A 25,241-nucleotide genomic window follows, 5' to 3' on the forward strand; every position below is an offset into this window, starting at 1 on the left:
ACCAATTTAGATCAATCCGAGTTATTCCATAATCATGATGAAATACATACTGCTGTTATTCTAAGCACTGTCAATATACATTTTTTCCTGCCTTAAATAGATCCTCAAAGACAATTTACTAGAGGTATGATGACATTCATGTTATGAAGTTGTTTTGTTGCTTAAGGCTTTTTTCTAAATGTCATTTTTCGCCCATTTTCTATTGAATTCTCTTCTCTGTTGTCCAATGCTCAGCCAAAAATGAAGTTCAGTGTAGGAACTTCTTAAATGAAATTGCTTTCCTTTTAAAAAAATGTATATGGACAGTGCTTGGAATAACAGCAGTATGTATTTCATCATGATTATGGAATAACTCGGATTGATCTAAATTGGTTTTAACTAATTCCCCTTGCATAATGGGGTCCCTGGGGGCCAACTAGCCCACCAGGAGCCTCCAGTATGCGCCGCCAGATGGCTGCATTGCATAGAGGTGTAATGAGGCCACACCCTTTTTTACACCTCTCTGCAACGCATCCCCCGTGCATGTTTGAAGAGGGGGAACTAATTCCCCTTGCATACTGGGTGTCCCTGGCAGCCATCTTGTGCCTTGTTAGAACCAAGGAACAAGAAAGCAGTGAAACAAAGGTGTGAAACTCGCAAAGGGGCCAGAGTAGAAACACCCTGACCCCCTAGGCCTGCTCAGGGGGTCCCACAATAAGAATAAAAAAACAGTTCTTTTCAGAACTACCTCCAATTTATATAAAAATGCTACATTTTTAAAAAACTCTGTCTTTCTCTTTTTTCTCCAGGGTACGCGTACCGGTATGTGTACCGATACGTGTACCGGGGCGCCCACCCCCTCAAAAAATAAAAAAATAATGAGTGTGTGTGGTGTGTGTGTGTGTGTGGGGGGGTGTGTGTGGGGGGGTGGGTGTGGGGTGTGTGTGTGGGGGGGTATGTGTGTGGGGTGTGTGTGTAGGATGTGTGGGTGTGTGTGTGGGGTGTGTGTGTGGGTGTGTGTGTGGGTGTGTGTGTGTGTGTGTGTGAGGTGTGTGTGGTGTGTGTGTGTGTGTGTGTGAGGTGTGTGTCAGAGGTGTGTGTGTGTGGGGAAGGGGTGAGGTGTGTGTGGGTGTGGGTGTGTGGGGTGTTTGGGTGTGGGTGGAGGTGTGGGTGTATGAGGTATGTGTGGGGGGTGTATGTGGGGGGGGTGGGTGTGGGGTGTGTGTGTGTGGGGGTATGTGTGTGGGGCACCCCCTCAAAAAAATAAAAATAATGTGCGTGTGGTGTGTGTGTGTGTGTGGGGGGGGTGTGGGGGTGTGTGTGTGGGGGGGTATGTGTGTGGGGTGTGTGTGTGTGTAGGATGTGTGGGTGTGTGTGGGGTGTGTGGGTGTGTGTAGGGGTGTGTGTGTGAGGAGTGTGTGTGTGTGGGTGTGTGTGTGTGTGAGGTGTGTGAGGTGTGTGTGGTGTGTGTGAGGTGTGTGTGGTGTGTGTGGTGTGTGTGGTGTGTGTGGTGTGTGTGGTGTGTGTGTGGTGTGTGTGTGTGGGGTGTGTGTGTGGGGTGTGTGTGTCAGAGGTGTGTGTGTGTGTGGGGGAGGGGTGAGGTGTGTGTGGGGGATGTGTGGGCTGTGTCTGTGAGGTGTGTGTGTGTGTGGGGGGGAGTGAGGTGTGTGTGGGTAGGGGTGTGTGGGGTGTGTGGGTGTAGGTGGGGGTGTGGGTGTGTAAGGTGTGTGTGTGGGTGTTTGGGTGTGGGTGGAGGTGTGGGTGTGTGAGGTATGTGTGGGGTGTGTGTGGGAGGGGTGGGTGTGGGGTGTGTGCATGTGGGGGTATGTGTGTGGGATGTGTGTGTGTATGAGTAAAATGTTCAGCTAACTATAACTGGTGTCAAACCTATGGTTTTCTCAGTGAATTTAATAGGTTTTTTAAATGCTAATTCCTAACTATAACTGGTGTGAAACCTATGTTTTTTTCAGTGAATTTCAAAGGTTTTTTTAAATGCTAATTCCTAACTATATACGGCCTGAAACCTTTGTTTTTTTCAGTGAACTCGCAAGGTTTTTTAAATGCTAATTCTATTAGCGGATAACATTTATATATGTTAATATCCGTATGGGACCACCTGAACAGCCCTAGGGGGGTCAGAGTGTTTCTACAAGGCCCCCAAATCTTTTTTTTTTCCAGTAAAAAAATGAGGTACGCGCACCGTGCGCGTACCGTAAGCGTACCCCGTGATTTTCCGATTTAGGTTTTTTTTTTTTGGGCCTTGGGGGTCCTTGTGGGACCCCCTGAGCAGGCCTAGGGGATCAGGATGCTTCTACCCTGCCCCCTTTTTGAGTTCTACACGTTTGTTTTTCTGCTTTCCTGTGCCTCAGTCTACCGAGGCACAAGATGGCTGCCAACAGTTTGTTTTGGAGTGTTGACAGACATTGGTAGCCAATCAGAATGCAGCTCGCGCACTAGAGGTACGCGCGTACCGTAAGCGTACGGGTAAGCTGCCATAGATATATAATTTTTTTTTAACCTAAATTACTCAAAATCCACTGGAGCATATATCTTGAGACATAGCAAAGGCACATCGGGCTACCAGTCCCTACAATTTTGCCATGTTTGGTGAAAATCCATTCAGCCGTTCGGGCTAAAAGTTCGACCGACCGCCCTATGGAAATTAACATGGGGAAAACACGTTTTGGGACCCCCCTTTTATCTCGGCCCCCGCTTGACGAATCCCCCCCAAACTTTCAGGGAAGGAGCGGAGAGCCGCGAGGCAAAGTTGCTGAATAATTCAGGCAGATTCCTCAACCGGCGCCAAAGTTATTCCGAATAGAATGGTGCGATTTCCCTATGGAAATCAATCCTAACGCGCCAGTAGGAGATATATATATATATATACACACATACATACATACATACATACATACATACATACATATATATATATATATCTATCTATCTATCTATCTATCTCTTGAAGACAAGAAAAGCCAAACTGCAGTCCCGGGTCCCCAGGCCAAAACCGATGACTCACGAATCCAATCTGAGGCAGTAGATTATTTATTGAGCAGAGCTAAGCAGAAGCGAAAACTGACGCGTTTCGGGCGGATGCCCTTGATAAAAATAATTGGGGTTTTTAACCCTTTCCGTGCTGATGACGGAGCTGTTCCGTCATGGCCCGCACGACGCTGATTTTGCGCCTGCGCGGTGCGTTCTATTAAGCGGGCGGGGCCATGACAGAACCGCTCCGTCATGAGCACAGCTCAACCACAGCTGGTGACGGAGCGGTTCCGTCACCAGCATGGGCATGCCTCGCGGCCCCCCCGCCCCATTTAGTGCTGCGGCGGAATAGCCGTCGCAGCGAAGGTGTTAATAGAGGACCGGCGCAAAACGCTTCGACCACGGATTCAACAACAACAAAAGAAAAGCAAAGCAGAAACAACAAAAGACACAAAGAAAGGAGGGAATGGAGGGCGCGAATTTACAAAGAGAGGCAGGGGAAAGAAGTGGTAATTGAATCTGTTCCAATTATAAAAGTATGTAATAAAAGGATTAATTCCAACAACACCACGGAATCCCCCATGGATATCACAATGGACAACACAGTGGTTAACCTCTCGGATGTAACTCCATCCAAAGCCGAATTACAATTGCTTACTCTTGGGTTGTCATTTTGTCCCAAAAACTCGTTCAACTATGTGCAAACTCGCATTGATGTTTTTAAATTCATTCGAAAAAATTAAATTGAAGAAGCATTTCAAACTAGCTGATGCACAGGATCAGGCCATTAAAACAACTAGGTTGTTGCAACCCACGAGTAAATTTCAGGTAGCAGACACTAGTGCATTAAGGGTGGCTCTTGCTTTGGCTACTAATGATGAAGAACCACGACCCACCACCACCCGCAACAGGCTCCCCGAAGGAGCTGGAGCAAGATCACCGCCGTCCAGCTCACCACGACCCTGAGCCAGAACCCTCCCACCAGCACAACGGACCCCAACGAAGCAGCCCGCATCTTCACACAGTGGCTCACCAACTGCGCAAATGACCTCGCACCACTGAAGAACCCTCCCAGCAGACCCGGCAGCAAGAAAGCCTCTTGGTTCACCGACGAACTCAAAAACTCCAAGAAGAACTGCCTCACCCTCGAGAAAGCCTGGCGCCACGATCAGACCCCAGAAAACAAGACTGCCCTCAAGAACGCCACCCGCAAACACCACCGGCTGATCCGCACCACCAAAAGAACAACACTCGAAGAACGACTGGACAACAACACCCACAACAGCAAGGAACTCTTCAGCATCGTCAAAGAGTTCTCCAACCCCAGCGCCGGAAACAACGACATCACCCCCTCGCAAGACCTCTGCAACTCACTCGCCCCCTTCCACCACAAGATCACCGACATACACAACAGCTTCGGTGCACCTACCACGCACCCAACCACCGAACCAGCGTCCCCCACCACCACCCTCTGCACCTGGAACCCGGTCAGCACCGGAGACACCACCCGCACGATGAACACCATCCACTCTGGATCCCCAACCCACCCCTGCCCCCACCACGTCTTCAACAAGGCCGACTCCATCATCGCACCCCAACTCCGGGACATCATCAACATCTCCTTCTACACCGCCACCTTCTCGGAGAGCTGGAAGCATGCCGAGCTCAGCGCCCTCCTGAAGAAACCGACAGCGGACCCCACCGACCTCAAGAACTTCCGCCCCATCTCGCTCCTCCCTTTTCCTGCCAAAGTCATTGAGAAGACCGTCAACAGACAGCTCACCGCCTTCCTCGAGACGAACGGATCCCTCGACCCCTCGCAGTCCGGTTTCCGAGCCAACCACAGCACCGAGACCGCCCTGATCGCAGCCACCGATGACATCAGATCCCTGCTCGACAACGGGGAAACAGCAGCCCTCATCCTCCTGGACCTCTCTGCAGCGTTCGACACCGTCTGCCACCACACCCTAGTACAGCGCCTCAGCAACATCGGAATCCAAGAGAAGGCACTGGAGTGGATCATCTCGTTCCTCGCCGGAAGAACCCAGAGAGTCCGCCTCCCCCCGTTCAGATCCGAGGCCACCAAAGTCATCTGCGGCGTACCACAAGGATCATCACTCAGCCCAACCCTCTTCAACGTCTACATGAGCCCTCTCGCAGCCATCGCACACCAACACAACCTCAACATCATATCCTATGCTGACGACACCCAGCTGATCCTCTCACTCACCAACGTCCCCGCCAGAGCCAGCCTTCACGAAGGGATGAAAGACGTCGCCGAGTGGATGAAGAACAGCCGCCTGAAACTGAACTCAGACAAGACGGAAGTCTTCATCCTGGGATCATCGCCCTCCGCCTGGGACGACTCCTGGTGGCCCCCTGCCCTGGGCACCACTCCCAAGCCAACGGACCACGCACGTAACCTGGGCTTCATCCTGGACTCCTCCCTCTCGATGACCAGACAAGTCAACGCCGTTTCATCATCTTGCTTCAACACCCTGCACATTCTCCGCAAAATCTTCCGATGGATCCCCACCAAAACCAGGAAGACGGTCACCCAGGCACTCGTCACCAGCCGACTGGACTACGAGAACACCCTCTATGCCAGAACCACAGCCAAACTACAGAAAAAACTCCAGCGCATACAGAACGCCTCCGCACGACTCATCCTGGACATCCCCCGACACAACCACATCTCCGTCCACCTGAGAGACCTGCACTGGCTCCCCATCAGCAAGAGAATCACGTTCAGACTCCTCACCCACGCACACAAGGCTCTCCCGACCTGGGCCCCAAGTACCTCAACAACCGCCTGACTTTCTACACGCCCACCCGCCAGCTACGATCGACCAGCCTCGCCCTCGCCGCTGTACCACGCATCCGCAGAGCCACCGCCGGAGAAAGATCCTTCTCCTACCTGGTGGCCAAGACATGGAACTCCCTCCCCATCCACCTACGGATGACCCAGGACCATCTCTCCTTCAGGAAGCAGCTCAAGACCTGGCTGTTCGAGCAGTGACGCACCCCTCTCCCCCAGCGCCTTGAGACCCCTCCGGGTGAGCAGCGCGCTTTACAAATTATTTGATTGATTGAGAATGAAGGCATTTCTACTCAGGAAGATCTGCAGAATATGGGCATTAACACCAATTACCCGTGTGTCCGCCATTTTAAACCATCATCCACGTTCATTCTACTCATGCTGAAGGACACTATAGATGCCTTTAATGACATTGTAATTGAGGATTTGAAGGAGCTACAATGTGTCACTGCCAGAAAAGATACAAATACACGGAGAAACAATATGCAACCCTAATGAAAAAACTTCGAAATAACTCCAACCTTATAATTAACTAAGCGGATAAGGAAGGAAATATTGTGATATGGCCCCGTACGATGTATATGGAGGAAGCAAATTGGCATTTAAATGATGAGAAATGCTATCGAAAGGGTACCTTCAATGACATCAAATGCCTTAAGGAAAATGTACACAAAGAACTGAATCAATGGAAAATGGAGGGTTTACTTAGTAAACAGGAACATGGTTTCCTCAAAAGGATTTTCCAGTGACCCCCGCCCTCTATTTCATTCCGAAAATTCATAAACGAATTATACCTACCCCTGGGCGACCAATCATCTCAGCCCAGGGAAGCATCCTGGAGGCAGTCTCTAGATATGTTGACCATTTTTTGCACGATTTTGTTGAGAACTTACCTTCTTTTATAAAAGATACTGGACATTTCCTATCCAAACTTAACATAGAATGGAAATCAGATTATGTTCTTATTGTCCTAGACATAAGTACCCTCTATACCAGTATTCAGCATACAGCTGGTCCTAATGCCGTAAAGTATTTTTTTAGATCAACGTAGCATTGTATACAGACAGCATAATGTCATGCTTTTGAGGATGATACATCTATGCCTCACAAATAACTTTTTTCTATTCAACAGAGAAATCTATCAACAGCAGAGGGGTGTTTGCGATGGGGGCATGCTTCTCCCCCACCTATGCATGTTTACATGTAGGGCGGTGGGAGGAGCATGTCCTCAGGGGGACACACAAATTGTTGTTTGAATCCACTGTGGTTCAGTTCTGGAGATTTATTGATGACATTTGCTTAATATGGAGGGGTACAAAGGAGTCTGCCAGAGATTTTGTTAGGATTATAAATAAAAATGATTTGAATTTGCATTTCACGGCAGACATAAGCAAAACGAACATACAATTCCGTGATGTTGCGGTATATGTGAACAATGATACAATACAAACCAAACTACACAGAAAACAAACTGCTGGGAACGCAATTTTACACGCTAGGAGTGCGCACCCAGGACACTTGATCAGGAGTATACCCTCCGGGGAGTTCCTCAGAATGAGAAGAACATGTAGTTCTGATTCAGACTTGGAAGTTTGTCAGACAGAGGCTCTTAAGAGATTTTTGGCACAAGGGTATTGCCCAAAGGAGCTAGAAAATGCCAAGACTAAGGCCAACAGTAGTAGTAGAGAGGATTGTTTGTCTGGGCCTAGTAGTAAAGCCAAGGTGAGAGACAATCTAGACCCCACCAGTGAGCAAAAACAGATTAGCCTTATCACCACGTTTAATACGGAGAAAAGGAAGGTGAGGGGGAGTCTCAAAAAACATTGGCCTCTACTTAGAACCGACATCACTTTAGCTCAACTACTGCCTGAGGAACCTTCTATCACTTTCCGATGGGCTCCCTCTATGAGGGATGCCCTAGTGAAATCAAGTCCTGAGGTGATCAATTCTAAGAATTGGTTATCAAGTAAAACAGGGTTCAGCAAATACATATCATGCAGAGCGTGTAAATTTGGGGTAAACACCAGTGAATATTGTACAGCTTTTGATACCAACCCCATTAAGATCAAAGAGTCTTACACTTGCCGCACAGAATATGCGGTGTATGTTTTACAATGCACCTGTGGATTGAAATACATAGGCAGCACTAAGTTGCAAGCCTATAACCGAATTCTTCAGCACTTGAGGGCAATTGTAAACTCGGAGGAGAGTTACCAAGTAACCAGGCATTTTAAGTTGGTACATGATAAAAACTTGAATGACCTTAGGTACTTTGTTATTGACTCAGTGCCCAAGAGTATAAGGGGTGGCAACAGGGAGAAACAACTTAGGCAGCTAGAATCCAAATACATTATCTTATTAGACACGAGGATCCCGAATGGGATGAATATTGGGGAAGACGTACGCAATTATTTATAAAAATATTGATAACTTTTTAGAAGGGAGTACCCCTAGGTGTTTAGCTGTCATGAGGGTTGCAGCTTATCGGTTAACCGAGTGGGAGGGAAAAACTGTTAGTTACCCTGTTGCCCCGGTTATATTACTAGATCACGAAGAAGTACCGATAGATAGAATGTTTGGGAAGATTGTTTGAATTTCTGAATTGTTGGATTGTCACAGTATTCAGATTGAGGTATTTGAATAGGAAACTATTTGGATAATGGAGAGTGATGAGGAAGAAATGAGAGTAATGCATAGATTGGAACAGTAAAGATAACGTGGCAAGAAAACAGTGGCAGAGCGAAAAGGAGTGAAAGGGGAGGGGAGTGAAATGAGCAAGTTGAACAGACTTCTTGGAGCCCTCCAGCATCAACAAGCAGGGCTACTACACTTTCATGCACAACAGAATGACCTGCAGTGCACTGATTTGGTTTTGGTGAAGCTGCAAACGTGGGCAGCATTTGGTTCTGGGTGTCATGAGAACCTCCCAAGCATCAGTGCCAAATGAGGTCTATCTTCCCTTCAGGCTGAACTGCTAATGGATGCTCTCTGGGTGCTGTGTGTTGAGGGTTTGAAGGATAAACTTTGAAGTCTCTTTAGTGTGTACAGTTCAGTCATGCTACATGCTGTGGATATGATGGAGTGGCAGAATATGTAGCCTCAGCCCAACTATATACATCGCATGTAGTGGCGTGGGTGCTTAAAAGCGGTCTACAACCTTTACACCGCGATCAAAACACCGCGGTGCCATTACGACGTGTCTTTTACAACACAAGTCGTTACCACGACTTGCGCTGGAGGGCGCTCTAGACTAAGGAATAGTAGATTTACTATTCCAACACCTTCCCTACTATACATAGGAATAGTAGATTTACTATTCCAACACCTTCCCTACTATACATAGGCTGGAGTTGGAATAGTAAATCTTACTATTCCTAAGTTCAGCACCCTATAGCGCATGTCGTGGTAACGACTTGCGTTGTAAAAGATGCGTTGTGATGTACCGCGATCATTTTGATCGCGTTGTAACATCGTACATCCTTAAAGGCAGTAGATTATTGGGTACATGTACTTTAGAACTCCCTTAGTCTTTGTGTTTTGTAACAGAGTGGGCAACCTATTTTTGGTACCATGACTGCAATGTGGGCAGGAGTGATGCAATGACAATATGTTCCATCTCCTGAAACAAAAATAGTTGTGATAGCCACCATGTGCCTTCTGTATCATCACTAAGATGGCGGGTAAAATGCCTCTGCGGATTGCACATCCCTAGGTAGGCACACAAGATGTTCACTCACCTGGGCTCATCTCCCATTGGGCCAGAACTTCTATTCAGTTGTCCAAAAACAGCCATCATGGAGGCACTCCCCGGTTCTCCGGACAACAGGAGGTCGCGTACCAGTTGCAACTGGCGCTCCTGAAACAAAGATGAGATGTTAGGATGGTGAGAAATCTAGATCACAGCACCTTGTTGTATACCTGAGGAAGATATGCCCGTGCTTCTTCGCACGTGTGCATACTGTAGAGTCAAAGGCTGTCAGTCAAACTGTCAATGACTTGATGAATTATTTATTCGGATAGTAGATGTTATCCCACACTATCCACCTAAAGATCTCCCTGACATTGTGTAGTATCCTGTATATGTATGTATCCTTCTCTCCTGCTGCTCTCTCCCTGGCTGCTCAGCCAGTGTGAATGTGATGGGTGGAATGTTGATGTGGTGATGATGGATGGAATGCTGATGTGGTGATGATGGATGGAATGTAGATGTGGTGATGATGGATGGAATGTTGATGTGGTGATGATGGATGGAATGTTTGGCTGCCTGGGTGGTGAGGCGAGACACTTGGTCATGGGCTTAGCAGCAGGCAGGCTGCTCCGGGTGGGGCTGCTTCACATGAACTTTACAACCTGCAACTAAACTTAATAAACCTACTTAAACTACCTCTCAACTACTGGACTTCATCATTACATTTTGGGTATGACCTGGAGACAAACCTATGCCTTACTGTGGTAAATAAATAATTAATTACCGGTACTATTTTTCAGGATACTCATACAAATAGATAGCTCAATAAATAAGAGTCAAGATTCGAGGTAGCTGGAGTTGACAGGCTTTAATTAAGCATAAAAGGACTGGAACAGGACAGCCTGTACGGGAATGGGATGGCAGGGCCCGGCAGCTGCCGGGGCAGGATCTGGGAATGGCTAGCAAACTTTTAATAACAGTGCACAATATTTATAGTTAAACAAATACATTGTATTCAATACAGTAGGCGTAGCAGTAGGCGGAGTTTGTAGCAGTCGCGAAAGATAAGGCATAAAGTGGGTGTAACAAGAGGCGTGAACAGGGCGTATACATAGACATGTGGTGCAAACGTAACAGAATATGTCATAAACGGGGCGGAAACATGGAGGGGGCTACCTGAGCAGCTGGGACCTCTAACCTAGTGGTGCGCGTAAACTGGCAATGACGTGTTACTAGGGAGAACTGGGGGGCTATGACTTCTGCGCTAGAAGAGGAGACGAAAGTCTGGAGTGTCAGAGCGACATGTACCTAAAGCCTATCTAGTATCTCGTGTTTAGAGAACATGTTGATAGAATCCAAGAGTTATCAGAGTAAAGGCTAACAGACATTAAGACTGGTGCATGCATTATTCTAAATGTATTGCATGTGCGAGGAATATTAATACAGTATTTCTCTTACATGGAGACATAAAGGCTAGACCATGACGGAAACTATTGATGCGATTCAGTAGCTTAGGAATGCAGAGAAGGAGGGCTGGACTGATAACTAGAATCATAACATACTCTTGGCAGACTGGGAGGCAGAGCCAGGCCGAGCCGGGCACTGCGAGGCATGAAAGTAAGCTAAGGGTCAGGGATACAGGTGGGGGCTGTATCGCTCCTCGGAGAGGGTTCAGGAAACAGGAGCTGAATCTGAGTCCGGGCCCTTTTGAGGCCTAGAAACGGGGATAATTCAATGAATTAACGTGCACACTGTAAAACGTGGCAACGTAGCTTTACATAGGCCTGATATTCGTTGTATTCACGAGGACTGGAAACTGACATACTAGAGATGGACACAACTGTAATTGCGTCTTTAATCGATCAGAAGGGAATACATGCATATCGATCATGCACATATGACATAACATGGGGAACACGTAGGCACATACAACATGGCAAAATTTACTTTTACTTTTACTTACTGAAGCGGTCACTAAAAAGAAGATTGAATAACTAAAGAAACTCACAGAAACTAAAAGACGTGCCTGGAGAATGAAGCACCACTCCTGGAAGCCCCATCACTCCTGGAAGCCCCACCACTCCTGGAAGCCCCACCAGGGTCCTGTCCTCATTGGACACCCCTGCCAGCGCGCGCTTCACTGTTACTACTATGCTAACAAGTGACATTGTCAGTAACGGGAGGGACTTTTGTTCGTTCATCGTTTGGGTGAAAGATTAAAAGCAAGCAAGCCTGCGACTCCCAGCACCTGTGAATTCATATGCAAATTACTAATGGAGTTTGCTTGGCAGAAATTGGCCTTACAGCAGGACATTTACTTCCTTCGCGTCATGTGGAAAATACTGCCAGAGTTGGTGCTGTGTTTAGTGCAGTGTTTACAAGTCACACTGCACAATGTGTTTTGCTGTAGCCGTTGCCCCAGTGAGTGCTGTGTCTTCACTTAAGTTTGAAGCGCGAGGAAGGCGCGCTTTACTTGAATCAACCCGCGAGGAAGCCAACAGTTGCACTTGAGCACGGGGGTGCAAGGAGATCCAGCGTGCTGCTTGTGCAATGTTTGATGCAGGCACGCGCCGGGACCCACCTGCATGCTGTAGTACAGCGTGCACCAATCTTTACGTTGAGGTAGCAGGCAAACACCGAGTTTATAATACGCTGCATGCTGGACTCTAGCCTTTTCCGCTGGCCCGCGAACAGGAGACTGTAGTGTTTTGAACATGTCGTAGCAAACCACCTTTAACCACCCGGTACCGGTTGTTTTTACAAGCCGCCATCAACTCCATATGTACAGATACCATAGGTTCTTGTATGTTTTCCATCAGTCTCCGATCCATTTACGTAGGTGCACAGTATAGGCTCCAGTATGCCTCCTATGTATGTATGTATGGGATTTATAAAGGGCCGGAATCACCCCCGTAGGGGTATCTCCGTGCTGCAAGAAAGAGAGGGTACAGGACCAGCACCAAACCATTCCCGGAATAGTTCAGTCTTCAGATGTTTTCTGAAACGAAGAAGACTTGGGCATTTGCGCAGGACCTCCGGCAGAGTGTTCCAATATTTCGGGGCAAGGTATGCAAAAGTTCTGTCGCCTGTTCGTAATTTCCTGTACCGGGGAACACAAGCAGCCCTTTACCTTCAGATCTAAGCGGCCTGCTCGGACAGTTCAATTCAAACGTGTCCGCCAAATAGCTAGGACTCATTCCATAAAGAGGTTTATGTGTGAGGCAGCAAAGTCTGAATGTAATTCTCTGGCAAATAGGGAGCAAGTGAAGCTGTCTTTGCAGCGGCCTAGAGGAGGTATAAGGTGGCATTTTGAGAGCCAAGCTTGCGGCAACATTCTGGACTATCTGTACTCTACTCAAAAGAGATTCGTTTGTTGAGGCTAAAAGAGCATTGCAGTAATCAAGTCAACCAATGACCAGTGCCGGAATCAAAGTTCTTCGGACAGATCAGGGCAGTCGCTGGAACACTCTACGCAGAAGACTCAGAGCGTGGTAGCAGGTCCCTGAAGTGTTCATGACTTGATCCTTCATAGACAACGAGACATCCAAACGGACCCCTATTTTTTTGCCACAGATGAGGGGGGGCGGGCCCAAAACAGCCGGCCCCCAATTTGGGGACTAGGTTGTTTGAGCCAAACAGCAGGATTTCGGTCTTGGCCGCATTCAACTGAAGGAAGTTTTCGGTCATCCAGGCTGATATGGTTAGCATGCCCTTAGCAAAGCGATGTTCAACTAGCTCTATATCCTTATCAAAGGATAAGAGCAGTTGCGTATCGTCAGCATAAGAATAGGGAGTATATCTGTATTCCCTAATAATCTTCGCAAGGGGGGCCATGTAGACATTAAACAGGGTAGGACTCAAACAAGAGGCCTGGGGCACCCCCTTAATGAGCTTCCATGTTTGGGAGCGAAAGGGGCCTAGATTGATCATCTGGGTGTGTTGATCTAAAAAGCTAGGAAGCCACTTAAGTGCCTGTCCCTGCAGATCAGACACTCAATTGATGAATCAATTTCTGATGAGACGGTTCAAAAGCTGCGGTCAGATCCAATAAAACCAGCAGCACTGCCTTGTTATTATCCAAAGCATTTTTATACAATCTGTGACACCAATGAGGGTAGTTTCTGTAGAATGGTTGGGACTGGGAAGGGTTAAGGGTATCTTGAGATTCAAGATAACCGATCAGCTGAGTGTTGACCCACACTTCCACCATTTTGCTCATAAGCGGCAGTAGCGCAATGGGGCGATAGTTGGCAGGTACATGACCTTTCTTCTTAATTGGTAGCAATGGAGCGGCCTTCCAGTCAAGTGGGAGTACCCCTTCAGGCAAAGATGGATGAAGGATGTCACAGATGGAAGGGGCCAGGAGAGGAGCTAGTAGGGCAGATACATGCGCTGGCATAGCGTCTAGAGGGGATCCAGATTTCACGGCTCTTAGCATGGCTTCAGCCTGAGGAGTCAGAAGTTATGATGCAGGCCTTCAGAATGTTAATACAATTCAAAGGGTTGAGGGACGCAAATTTGAAAGATCCAAGGAATTGGGGTCCTGAGGAAATGGATTGTAGATTAAGTTTATTTTTATATCGAAATAATTAGCTATCCTGTCAAATAGTCCCTGGGAGTCTCAGCTCCATCTAAACAAATACAAAGTATAGGCCCCGGTATTCCTCTTGTTAGTCTCCGCCTTATCTATGCAGAAGCCTAGTATAGGCCCGGGTATGTCTCCGCTCCATCTACACCGATGCTTAGTATAGGCTACGGTATGCCTGCCGTCAGTCTCCGCTCCATCTATACAGATGCACAGTATAGGCCCCGGTACCTTCTATGACAGTCTCCACTCCATCTATACAGATGCTTAGTATAGGACCCGGAATACCTTCCGTCAGTCTCCGCCCCATCTATGCAGACGCTTAGTTTAGGAACCGGAATACCTTCCATCAGTTGCAAAAAGAGAACCGATAGTGGTGTATCCAAAATGGAAAAGACCGCACATACACAGAGTCAAATTATTACCAGTACTGGATTAATCATAGATCTTTAGTTTAAAAGACGGAGTGCTACATAGACCACTGTCCCCCACTACCAAGAGAGACTGATGACAATCAAAGATTGGCAAAATACAACTGAAAAGAAGGGGTCAAAGAGAGCACATTCCTAACGCACATATGTACAATGAAAGACTGATAAGTCTCCTTGTCGTTTCGCAATGTATGAAAATTATCCTATCATATCAACATTTAGACATAACAAACAAGCAGGAAAGTTCAAATTCTCATTTTCTTTATTGGAAGATCCATAGGAGTAGACTTGACAAGAAACAGCAGACACGTGTTTCGTCAGTACTGCAGATCAGTACTATGACTTTTTCATGGCTATGCGAATCGGACTAGTCACGTCGTATCCCAGATTAGAACATATCCGTGTTGGAAATATTAAAAGTAAGGAACCATAGCAGTATGAATTAAAGACTATCATGTAACTACGAGGAACAAAAATCCATATGGTCGAGTCAGATCGCTCGAAGTAATAGCTGTCAGGTAAATTCACCAGAAGGCGTTCCGCTGTTTTCCCTGTTTCATTATTACGTGGAGTCAATTCTAAACGCCACTGCTCCTTATTTGTTGTGGGGTTGGGCCATAGCACGCTGTAACCTACTATGAGGGGCTTCTTTTGTTCGAGTCTATATATTCAAGGATGTCTTCACTAAACTGACCGTTACACATTTTTGATCCTCTCGGTATTTGGGTTCTTTATTTAGACATTCTGTACAACTCACTTCTTATATATAGAGGACAATTGCCCTCGTGACTTCAGTGGAACGCCTTCTGGTGCATTTACCTGACAGCTATTACTTCGAGCGATCTGACTCGACCATATGGATTTTTGTTCCTCGTAGTTACATGATCGTCTTGAATTCATACTGCTATGGTTCCTGACTTTTAATATTTCCAACACGGATATGCTCTAATCTGGGATACGACGTGACTAGTCCGATTCGCATAGCCTTGAAAAAGTCATAGTACTGATCTGCAGTACTGACAAAATACGTGTCTGCTGTTTCTTGTCAAGTCTACTCCTATGGATCTTCCAATAAAGAAAATGAGAATTTGAACTTTCCTGCTTGTTTGTTATGTCTAAATGTTGATATGATAGGATCATTTTCATACATTGCGAAACGACAAGGAGACTGATCAGTCTTTCATTGTACATATGTGCGTTAGGAATGTGCTCTCTTTGACCCCTTCTTTTCAGATACCTTCCATCAGTCTCCGCTCCATCTATGCAGACGCTTAGTATAGGACCCGGAATACCTTCCATCAGTCTCCGCTCCATCTATACAGATGCACAGTATAGGCCCCAGCATGCCTCCTATCAGTCTCCGTTCCATCTATACAGATGCTTAGTATTGGACTTGGAATGCCTTCCGGCAGTCTCCTCTCCATCTATATAGATGCACAGTATAGGCTACAGTATGTCCCAAGACAGTGTCCGCTCCATTTATACAGATGCTTAGTATAGGACCCGTAATACCTTTGTTCAGTTTCCGCTCCATCTATTCAGATGCACAGTAGAGGCTCTGGTATGTCTTCCGTCAGTCTCCGCTGCATCTATACAGATGTTTAGTATGGGACCCGGAATGCCTTCCGGCAGTCTTGTCTCCATCTATACTGATGCACAGTATAGGCTCCGGTATGTCCCATGACAGTCTCCGCTCCATCTATACAGATGTTTAGTATAGGACACGGAATACCTTCCTTCAGTTTCTGCTCCATCTATACAGATGCACAGTATAGGACCCAGCATGCCTCCGATCAGTCTCTTCTCCATCTATACAGATGTTTAGTATGGGACCCGGAATGCCTTCCGGCAGTCTTGTCTCCATCTATACTGATGCACAGTATAGGCTACGGTATGTCCCATGTCAGTCTCCGCTCCATCTATACAGATGCACAGTATAGGCTCTGGTATGTCTTCCGTCAGTCTCCACTCCATCTATACATATGCACAGTATAAATCCTGTAGGCCTCCATTTAGTCTCCATCTAAACAGATGCTTAGAATAGGCCCCAGAATGCCTCCCATCAGTCTCTGCTCCATCTATAGATACATGATATAAGTCAGTGTGTGTCCAATATGGTCCCTATCAGTCTCACTTACATCTCAATCTATGCAGGCTCACACAAGAAGCTCCCACCTATCCCCTATACACCATCCTATTGTTCTCAGCCCCATCCATATGTTGCGTGCTGTACAGTCCTGTGTCTCTCCTACAGACTGTACCATAATTCTCAGCACCGTATGTGCAGATACAATAGGTTCCTGTGTGTTTTCCATCAGTCTCCAACTATACAGATGTTCGCTATAGGTTCCCGTATCCCTTCTACAGACTGCCCCATCACTCAGCTCCTTCTATGGAGGTGCTTCACGTAGGATCCTGCATGTATCCTATAGACTCTTCTTAAATCCCAGATCTCCCTATGCAGATAGTTCCTTGCTGTGCCCTGTGGCCTGTCCTGTCTCTCAGCACAATGAATATTTCTCCCATCATATTAGCTCCATCACTACAGATGCTTATTAGAGGTTCCTTTAGGCCCCCTACAGAATGTCCCCTCTTATAGTTTCCACTTGCAATTAGTTCCTTAATAAAGTGTCTGTTCCTGTACATGCCTGTCTGCTGACAAACCTTCAATCCCAGTGTGACAGTTCTTCCATTACAGAATGCTCCTTAGGGATGTCTAGCTGTCCCCCTCAGACAGTACCAGTAATCCCTGCTTTTTTCAGAGAGCACGTTGTTCCCTTCGCCTCTAGACCCCATTCTATCAAACAAGGAGTGCCGCAGGGCTCGGCGTTGAGTCCTACGCTTTTCAATTTGTATGTTCAGCCCCTAGCTGAGGTAGCCAAGAGGAGAGGGCCGACTATAGTGCCATACGCCAATGACACACAACTAGTGGTCGCCCTCTCCGATGACTGTCTGAATGACGCTGCAAAATTCCGGAGTGGTTTAGCGGACATCGCAGGGTGGATGACGGCCAATTGTCTGCAGCTCAATGCCAGCAAGTCTGAGGTCTTGCAGGTTGGGAAAGACCGGGAGCTGTGGAGTGAACAGTGGTGGCCCTCCACCCTGGGCCCCACACCCACCCCATAACAGGTGAAGAACCTTGGGGTCTGGGTGGACTAGGCCTTGAGTTTTCAAACCCAGTCTAAGAAGGTAGCGGCGACATGTTTTGGCATTCTGCGTGGGCTTAAACCCCTGCTGGGTTTCTTTGACCCTTCCATCCGACAGATGATTGTCCAGGCATCCGTGCTGTCGAGATTGGACTATGCCAGCTCGCTATACTTGGGGGCCAACAAGACTGAGATTGTGAGACTGCAGAGAATCTAAAATGTGGCCGCCGGAAATCTTCTGGGCCTGCCTCGCAGCTGCTCCACCTCCACTGCCATTCGTCAGCTTCACTGGCTCCCAATAGCAAAACGGGTGGAGTTTAAGTCTCTCCGTTTTGGGTTTAGGATCTTGAATTCCCCAGCTCCTGGCATTCTGGCTGACCTGCTCTCCGCCTACGCCCCTTCCCGTCACCTTCGTTCAGCAGCTCAACACCTTGCAGTTGTTCCTCGGGTTAGGAGGGCTCGCGCCGGTGGACGCTCTTTTCACATTCCGGCAGCTAAGCGGTGGAATGCCCTGCCCGTCTACATCCGGAGTACGGACAACTACCTGACATTCCGGAAGGCCCTGAAAACTTATCTTTCCCCAGCCCTCTAGGTGTGGTAGTCTCTAGGGCTTTTCCCTCTGCTTGTTTTGATGGAATCTTATCTGTTAGCTGCCTCTTTGCTCTGAGCGCGCGGGTCGCCCCTTTGCTGGGGCAGCTGTTGCGCTTTATAAATCAGCCGAACCTTTAGGCCACTTTTCTTACCAGAGATAAGGCCCTCTGGGAGGCTACCTTGTACCCTAGAATGTTCCCTGTAGGCTCCGCCCTCTCTGCCATTGCTGTTCTCCAATCAATGCCTCTCATTCGTAACCCTACCCCTTCCGGTTCCTACCAGTTTCTCCTGCTCGGTCTCTGCATTTTGGCGCCTCTTCATCTCCACGGAGACCTGGTTGCGCGCGTGCTTGAGCTTCACCTCCAGCGTTTCGAGCTCGCTCTGGCTCCGCAGCAGCTTCTCCCGGGTGGTGACCAGCTCCTGCTCGGTGCGCCGCCACCGCCTAAGCACGCCCTCGAAAGCATGGAGGATGGTGATGTACTCTGTGGGGGTGAGGGGAGGAGAGTCAGGTGGGGTAGAGAAGCAAGGGGACAATAACCAGATGCACAGCATTTTGATCCTGTGAACTTTGTTTTTGCATCCAGATATACACAACTAACATACGCCTAAAACAAGCCAGGTCTAGTGGCTTTGTCAAAAGGTGGTAGCAGTTTAAAGTAAATAAGTAACAACAATGATTTAGTTGTAAGTAACCCTGCATAGTTTGCGTAGTAGTGCTATGCGTAGCTACGCGAAGTGCACTGCAAGCTACGCGTACTGCGCAGTGTGGTAGGGAAAATGCTGTTCGCACTGATTGCACAGTGGGGACAAGCATCCGGACTGTGCAATCATTGCAAACAGCATCTTGCACAGTGCAAGCAGTAATTTTCTGCCGCTTGATTAATTTTGTACTCGAGCGGCAGCTTTCTCAACGCGGACTGGAAGCTTCTCATCGTGAGCGGTCGCAAGCACATGCGACTACTCGCAATGAGAAACTTGACCTCCCTGCGTTGAGAATGTCGCTAGGAGGTTTATTTTCTATGCTCGCGATCGGCAACTTGATGCTGATGATCGCGAACGAGGAAAAACTCACCGGGATGATGATTTTGCTCGCTCGTGGTCGATTACTTGACGTTGAGGACCGCGAGCAAGCAAAAAATGCTCGCTACGCAATGTGTTTGGGCACTGTGCTACGTGCAATTCACGTAGCGCGTAGTAGAGCAAACTATGCACGCTTCGCGAGCGTAGAGTAGTCCTATGCCCAGGGTTAGTTGTAAGTAATGTTAAAAAAATATCTATTTTTTGTAATTGTGACATTATGAATTTGACATGACTGAGGGCTGTGGAAGGAGTACTGGTCTTCAGAGTGTCTCAATCATTCCTGCTACGTTCACTCTACGTTAGACATGTACACACTTTTCTCTTCGCATCTTGTCCATCTGCAGATCTTTCACCTTATCTCTTTCTTCTTCAGTGCCCCCTTTTCACTCATCTGAATGCATTTGCTCGCATTGCCTTCATTTCACTGCCCACATACCACACCACATATCCCCTTACTGGTACCTACCACATTTTCTTGCATTTTTGCTTTGTCAAAATTTTGACAACTGTAGACCTCCTGCACACACATTTGGACAAAGGCACAACTGCTGATGGACTACGTGACCATTGCTCTGTGCACTCTGCAGAGAGGCCAAAGATTGGATGAGCATGTATTCTGAATACCTTTTTGACCCATTGACAGGCCCATGGAGACACTCGCACTGCCTTCAGCCTCAACTCCAGAGCTCTCCATGGTGTCCTGTTATAAAAGGGTAATGTGATATACGAAAAGAAAAAAATACATCCTGGAAATAGCTAACTCTTTTTGGGATTGCAGAATTAAGTGAGACATGATTTTTTTAACAGGAACTAAATAGTGGACATGGATTACCTCATCGTTTTTCACATTCATTATACACAAATCGGTATTGTTTACTAGTAAACTTAAAGGCATGAATATAGGGCCCATTGGGGACCCGTTGCAATGTCTATTTTTTAATTAAAACTGGGCCGGAAACCCCAAAGGACCCAGCCCACTTAAAGGCCTGGCTACAGGCTTCCACAGGAGCAGGCTGTGCTGGTTCTAGCAACTGCCAGGGGGGAAACATCCTTTTGTACGCGGTCATTACACCGCGTACCATTGCTACGCATGCGTTACAACGCACACGCTGTAATAACGCGTAGCCTTTAGTACGCATGTTATTACTTCGCATGCGCTGTTACAACGCATGCGTAGTAATATGGGAGTCGAGGAGGCAGCGATGACGGGTCCGGGCACCCACCGAGGAGATACAGGTAAGAGGGACTGTTTAATTTTGTAGGGTTTGTGTCTGAGGAGTAGTGTTTTTAGTTTAAAGGTAGTGTTGTGGGTCGTGTAAGGTAGTGTTTGTGTATAGGTACACAGGAGTGGGGGATGGGGTAGGGTCGTGCAGGGATATTGTTTTTAGGGATTAGTGTAGTGTTGTGGTGTTTGTGTAGTGTAGGGTAGTGTCAGGGCGTTGTGCAGGGTAGTGTTTAAGTGTAGGGAGCGGATTGGGGGTAGGGGCAGGGTCATGCATTGGATTTAGTTTAGAGGGTTTAGGGTACTGTAGTAGTGTTTGTGTATTGTAGGGTAGTGTTTTAGGGTAGTGTTAGTGGGTCATGTAGGGAAGTGTTGGCGTGTAGGGGCAGGACTGGGAGTAGGGGCAAGGTCGTGCTTAGGATAGTGTTTTAGGGTTTAGAGTAGTGTTGTAGTGTTTGTGTAGTTTAGGGTAGTGTTTTAGAGTTTAGGGTGGTGTCGGGGTGTTATGCAGGGTAGTGTTTCATTGTAGGGGATGGACTGGGGGTAGGGGGATGGCTGTGCTGGGGTTGTATTTTAGGATTAAGGGTAGTGTAGTAGTGTTTGGGTAGTGTAGGGTACTGTTTTAGGGTCGTGTTGGGAGTAGTGTTTTAAGGTAGTGTAGTTGTGTAGGGTAGTGTTTTAGGGTTTAGGGTAGTGTCAGGGGGTTGTGCAGGGTAGTGTTTAAGTGAAGGGGACGGACTGGGAGTAGGGTCGTGCTGGGGTAGTGTTTTAGGGTAGTTTTGTAGTCTTTGTGTAGTGTAGGGTACTGTTGTAGGGTTTAGGGTAGAGTCGGGGGGCGTGCAGGGTAGTGTTGGAGAATAGGGACAGGACTGGGGTTAGGGGCAGTGTCATGTAGGGGGTAGTGATTTAGTGTTTAGGGTAGTGTAGCGGAGTTTTAGTAGTGTAGGATAGTGTATTTTTGAAGGTTTTGGTAGTGTTTTTAGCTTTGGGATGTGTAGTGTAGTGTATTTGTATGTAGTGTTGGGTTTTATTATTACTAGGCAAGTTTTTAGTTTGCATACATTAACACTTTCAATGTGATGGTATACGAACTAAAAACTTGCGTAGTAACGTTTTTTGCTAAGAAGAAACTGCGTAGTAATGGCATGCAAACTAACTGCATGCGAAATAACGAGTCATATTCCTGCCAGGGCTCACCCCCAACAGTGGTGTCATAAAAATAGGACATTTCCAGAAATCCTGGGTGTATTGCCCCCACTCCAATGCATGCAATGGTGCCGGCTTTGCAGGGAAGCAGCCGGGGGATCTTGGCCTACATTGGTACAGTCCTGTAGTTCCTATAAAACCTATATAGGATATGCAGGTTTAGACAACATACACTGTAGGAATGGTGTCAGACTGATTCTGGACATCCCCACCGGGTATGATGGCCTGTGTACCAGCTAGCTCACAGTGCCGCTGTAAACCCCTCTCACCAAGGAGAGAATAGGTCTTGGCAACTATCGAACATGACAACCCTGATCCCTCGGGACCGTGGAAACAGTATACTAATTTTCGCTCGGTCACTCGTGCTCACTTTGTTCCAGAGAGATTCACAGAATAAACGGGATCAACGTTTTTCATTAAGCATTTATTAAATAGTCATTATTCTAGTGTAAAATAGGTGTGCTGAAACAACCATAAGACAGAAGCAGATATAAATGATTAGAAGCACTAAGAAAGTGAAAGGATGGTAGATTCCTGCCATTATGCTATAACCATGAATACAGGCAAGTATATAAAGTACATGACAATAAAATGTGTACTCCTACGATGCGACCCTCACTAGATGTGCCTCAGTGTACCTAGCATGTATGTAAGTGTTGAGCCAAAAATCCCTCTACGATAAAGTCAACAACCCCATGGCTTGAAGTGAAGGACTGTGGGATCCCGTCCTGGTCTTGAGTTGTGAACCCCGCAAGAGAGGTTAGACCACGGCAAGCTGGAGTATCTACATGCAGGAACCTCTGCGTCTCGGGTCAGTGTGTCGGCAGGGAAATCCTCATCTCCTCTTTTTCTCAGCAAGATGTGATGTTTATATACCCAAAGGTCTCCCCAGGGGTTCTACCTTGCTGTGCAACTTGTTGGACTTAGGATGACGTCGGGACTGAACTTTATACATGGTTATTATACAAGAGATGGTAGTCCTGCTGAGTTTCCAAGAATCCTCATGCATAATGTAGGAGGCTTTTACCAGGGAATATCCGGCGTTCGGTGTGCATTTGTCGTATCTAGGTAAAAGGTCAGGTCCCCAGAACCGTTATTTGTGTAACGTATGGGAGAGTACAGGTGGAAGGTTACAACGTTAAGTGAGCCTACATTGGGGTACCTATATGGAGTTTAACAGTACTTGCTGCAGTGACAAAATGAAGGGCCCCCCTGCATGATGTAATGAGGGAGCCCGAGTCTCATCTCAGATATTTCTTGGCCTTCGCTATATTGCTCCCCTATGCACAGTGCCACGCCCTAACCGCAGAAGCCTGCATTATGCCCTGGGTGCATACTAGGTTAACTAGCTTAACCTATTTATTGCAGCAAACTGCCCTTCATTAAGATTGGACACCGTGGACAAACTCCACCTCGTTAACGTTTTTATGCCTGAACCCCCCCTGAACTGCTCATTGCCCCACAATGGTAAAACATTGTCTCCATGAGGATAGCATTGGAGCAAGGCTCGCTTGGCGGGGAGCATAACTGGTGTGAAACGGTAACACTTGTGCACCCAGTTGCTGGCAGCAATGTGTCATATTGCAAGCATTTCCGGGGTACGCTGTGTCAGGAGTTCGAGCAGTTCTAGGTTACGATGTGTCTGTGGTTGGTGCAGCTGCAAGTTACAATGTGCCATTAATTAAGAGTAGTTCCTGGTTACAATGTGCCAGTGGTTGGAGTAGTTCCAGGTTACAATGTGCCATTAGTTAAGAGTAGTTCCTGGTTACAATGGGCCAGTGGTTGGAGTAGTTCCAGGTTACAATGTGCCATTAGTTAAGAGTAGTTCCTGGTTACAATGGGCCAGTGGTTGGAGTAGTTCCAGGTTACAAAGTGCCATTAGTTAAGAGTAGTTCCTGGTTATAATGGGCCAGTGGTTGGAGTAGTTCCAGGTTACAAAGTGCCATTAGTTAAGAGTAGTTCCTGGTTATAATGGGCCAGTGGTTGGAGTAGTTCCTGGTTACAATGTGCCAGTGGTTGGAGTAGTTCCAGGTTACAATGTGCCATTAGTTAAGAGTAGTTCCTGGTTACAATGGGCCAGTGGTTGGAGTAGTTCCAGGTTACAATGTGCCATTAGTTAAGAGTAGTTCCTGGTTACAATGGGCCAGTGGTTGGAGTAGTTCCAGGTTACAAAGTGCCATTAGTTAAGAGTAGTTCCTGGTTATAATGGGCCAGTGGTTGGAGTAGTTCCAGGTTACAAAGTGCCATTAGTTAAGAGTAGTTCCTGGTTATAATGGGCCAGTGGTTGGAGTAGTTCTGGGCTACAATGTTTTAGTTATTGGAGTATTTCTGTGTTAAAATGTCCACATAAGATCACTTAGATACTCAACACATATAAAGTGTGGTCGTTATAAATACAAGAAAAGTACAGAGTTCATTTAGCCACAGTAATCGATAATCCAGCTGTTTCATGTGCCATCAAACTGGAGAAAGATGGCCCCAGAGCACCTCTGTGGCTGAAATGAGCGGCTGAGCTTCAGTTCTGCACGTGTCCTTCCAGGCCCCAGCGGCTGGAGGGGGGGCTCAGGTGGCTACAGTCAGAGCCGGATCCAAACTGATGCAACTGAAGGCAGATGAGTGCTCACTTGCTGGCTTTCTACACAGGATTGGTGCTGCTGGAGAAGGCTTCACTCGTGTGCATCACGTGTGTGCACAAGTGATGACGAATGTATTGCGTTACAACGCATGCATTCACAACGCATGCCATCAAAACGCAACTTGTACAACGCAGATGCCATTACAACGCATGGCATTACAACGCAAGCCATTACAACGCAAGTATAGGTAAGTATTTAATTTTAAAAATACATTTAAATTTTTATTTAATTAAAAAAATTGTTTAATAAAATATTTTTATTAAATTTTAATTATTAAAAAAATGTACTATTCTAACTCCAGGGGGGTGTAATAGTAGGGTAAGTGTTGGATAGTGTAGGGGTTAAATTTACTATTCTAACTCTAGGGGGGTGTAATAGTAGGCCAAGTGTTGGATAGTGTAGGGGTTAAATTTACTATTCTAACTCCAGGGGGGTGTAATAGTAGGGTAAGTGTTGGATAGTGTAGGGGTTAAAAATAAAATTCTAAAATACATGTAATTTAAAAAAACATTACTTAAAAAAATTAAAATATTTAAAAAATATAACTTAGTAATTAAAATGTTATAATTATATTAAACAAATTAATTAACCCCTTTACTGCGGCGGCTATTCCGCCGCAGTGCTAAGGGGGCGGGGCGGCCGCGCGGCGACCGCATGCTGGTGACGGAACCGCTCCGTCACCAGCGTCGGTTGAGCTGTGCTGGTGACGGAGCGGTTCCGTCACGGCCCGCCCCGCTCAATAGAACGCTCAGCTCAGGCGCGGAATTCGCGCCGCGCATGAGCGTTCTATCGAGCTGGGTGGGCCATGACGGAACCGCTCCGTCATCAGCACAGCGCACCCGTAGCTGATGACGGAGCGGTTCCGTCATGA

General features: G+C 47.0%; 1 protein-coding gene across 3 annotated transcripts in view; it reads right to left on the reverse strand.

Annotated features, from left to right (window-relative positions):
• Positions 1–25,241, reverse strand: part of LOC144824386 (rac GTPase-activating protein 1-like) — a 247,063-nt gene that overhangs the window by 171,058 nt on the left and 50,764 nt on the right. For all 3 annotated transcript variants that reach the window (XM_078683497.1, XM_078683498.1, XM_078683496.1), the window contains exons 3-4: positions 18,506–18,708; positions 9,523–9,641 (exon numbers count right to left, since the gene is read on the reverse strand). In XM_078683497.1, the coding sequence (XP_078539623.1) occupies positions 9,523–9,641; positions 18,506–18,708 (322 nt within the window). The remainder of the gene's footprint in view (positions 1–9,522; positions 9,642–18,505; positions 18,709–25,241) is intronic.

The sequence above is a fragment of the Lissotriton helveticus genome, chromosome 3_1 (assembly GCF_964261635.1).
Source record: "Lissotriton helveticus chromosome 3_1, aLisHel1.1, whole genome shotgun sequence".
Lineage (NCBI taxonomy): Eukaryota > Metazoa > Chordata > Amphibia > Caudata > Salamandridae > Lissotriton > Lissotriton helveticus.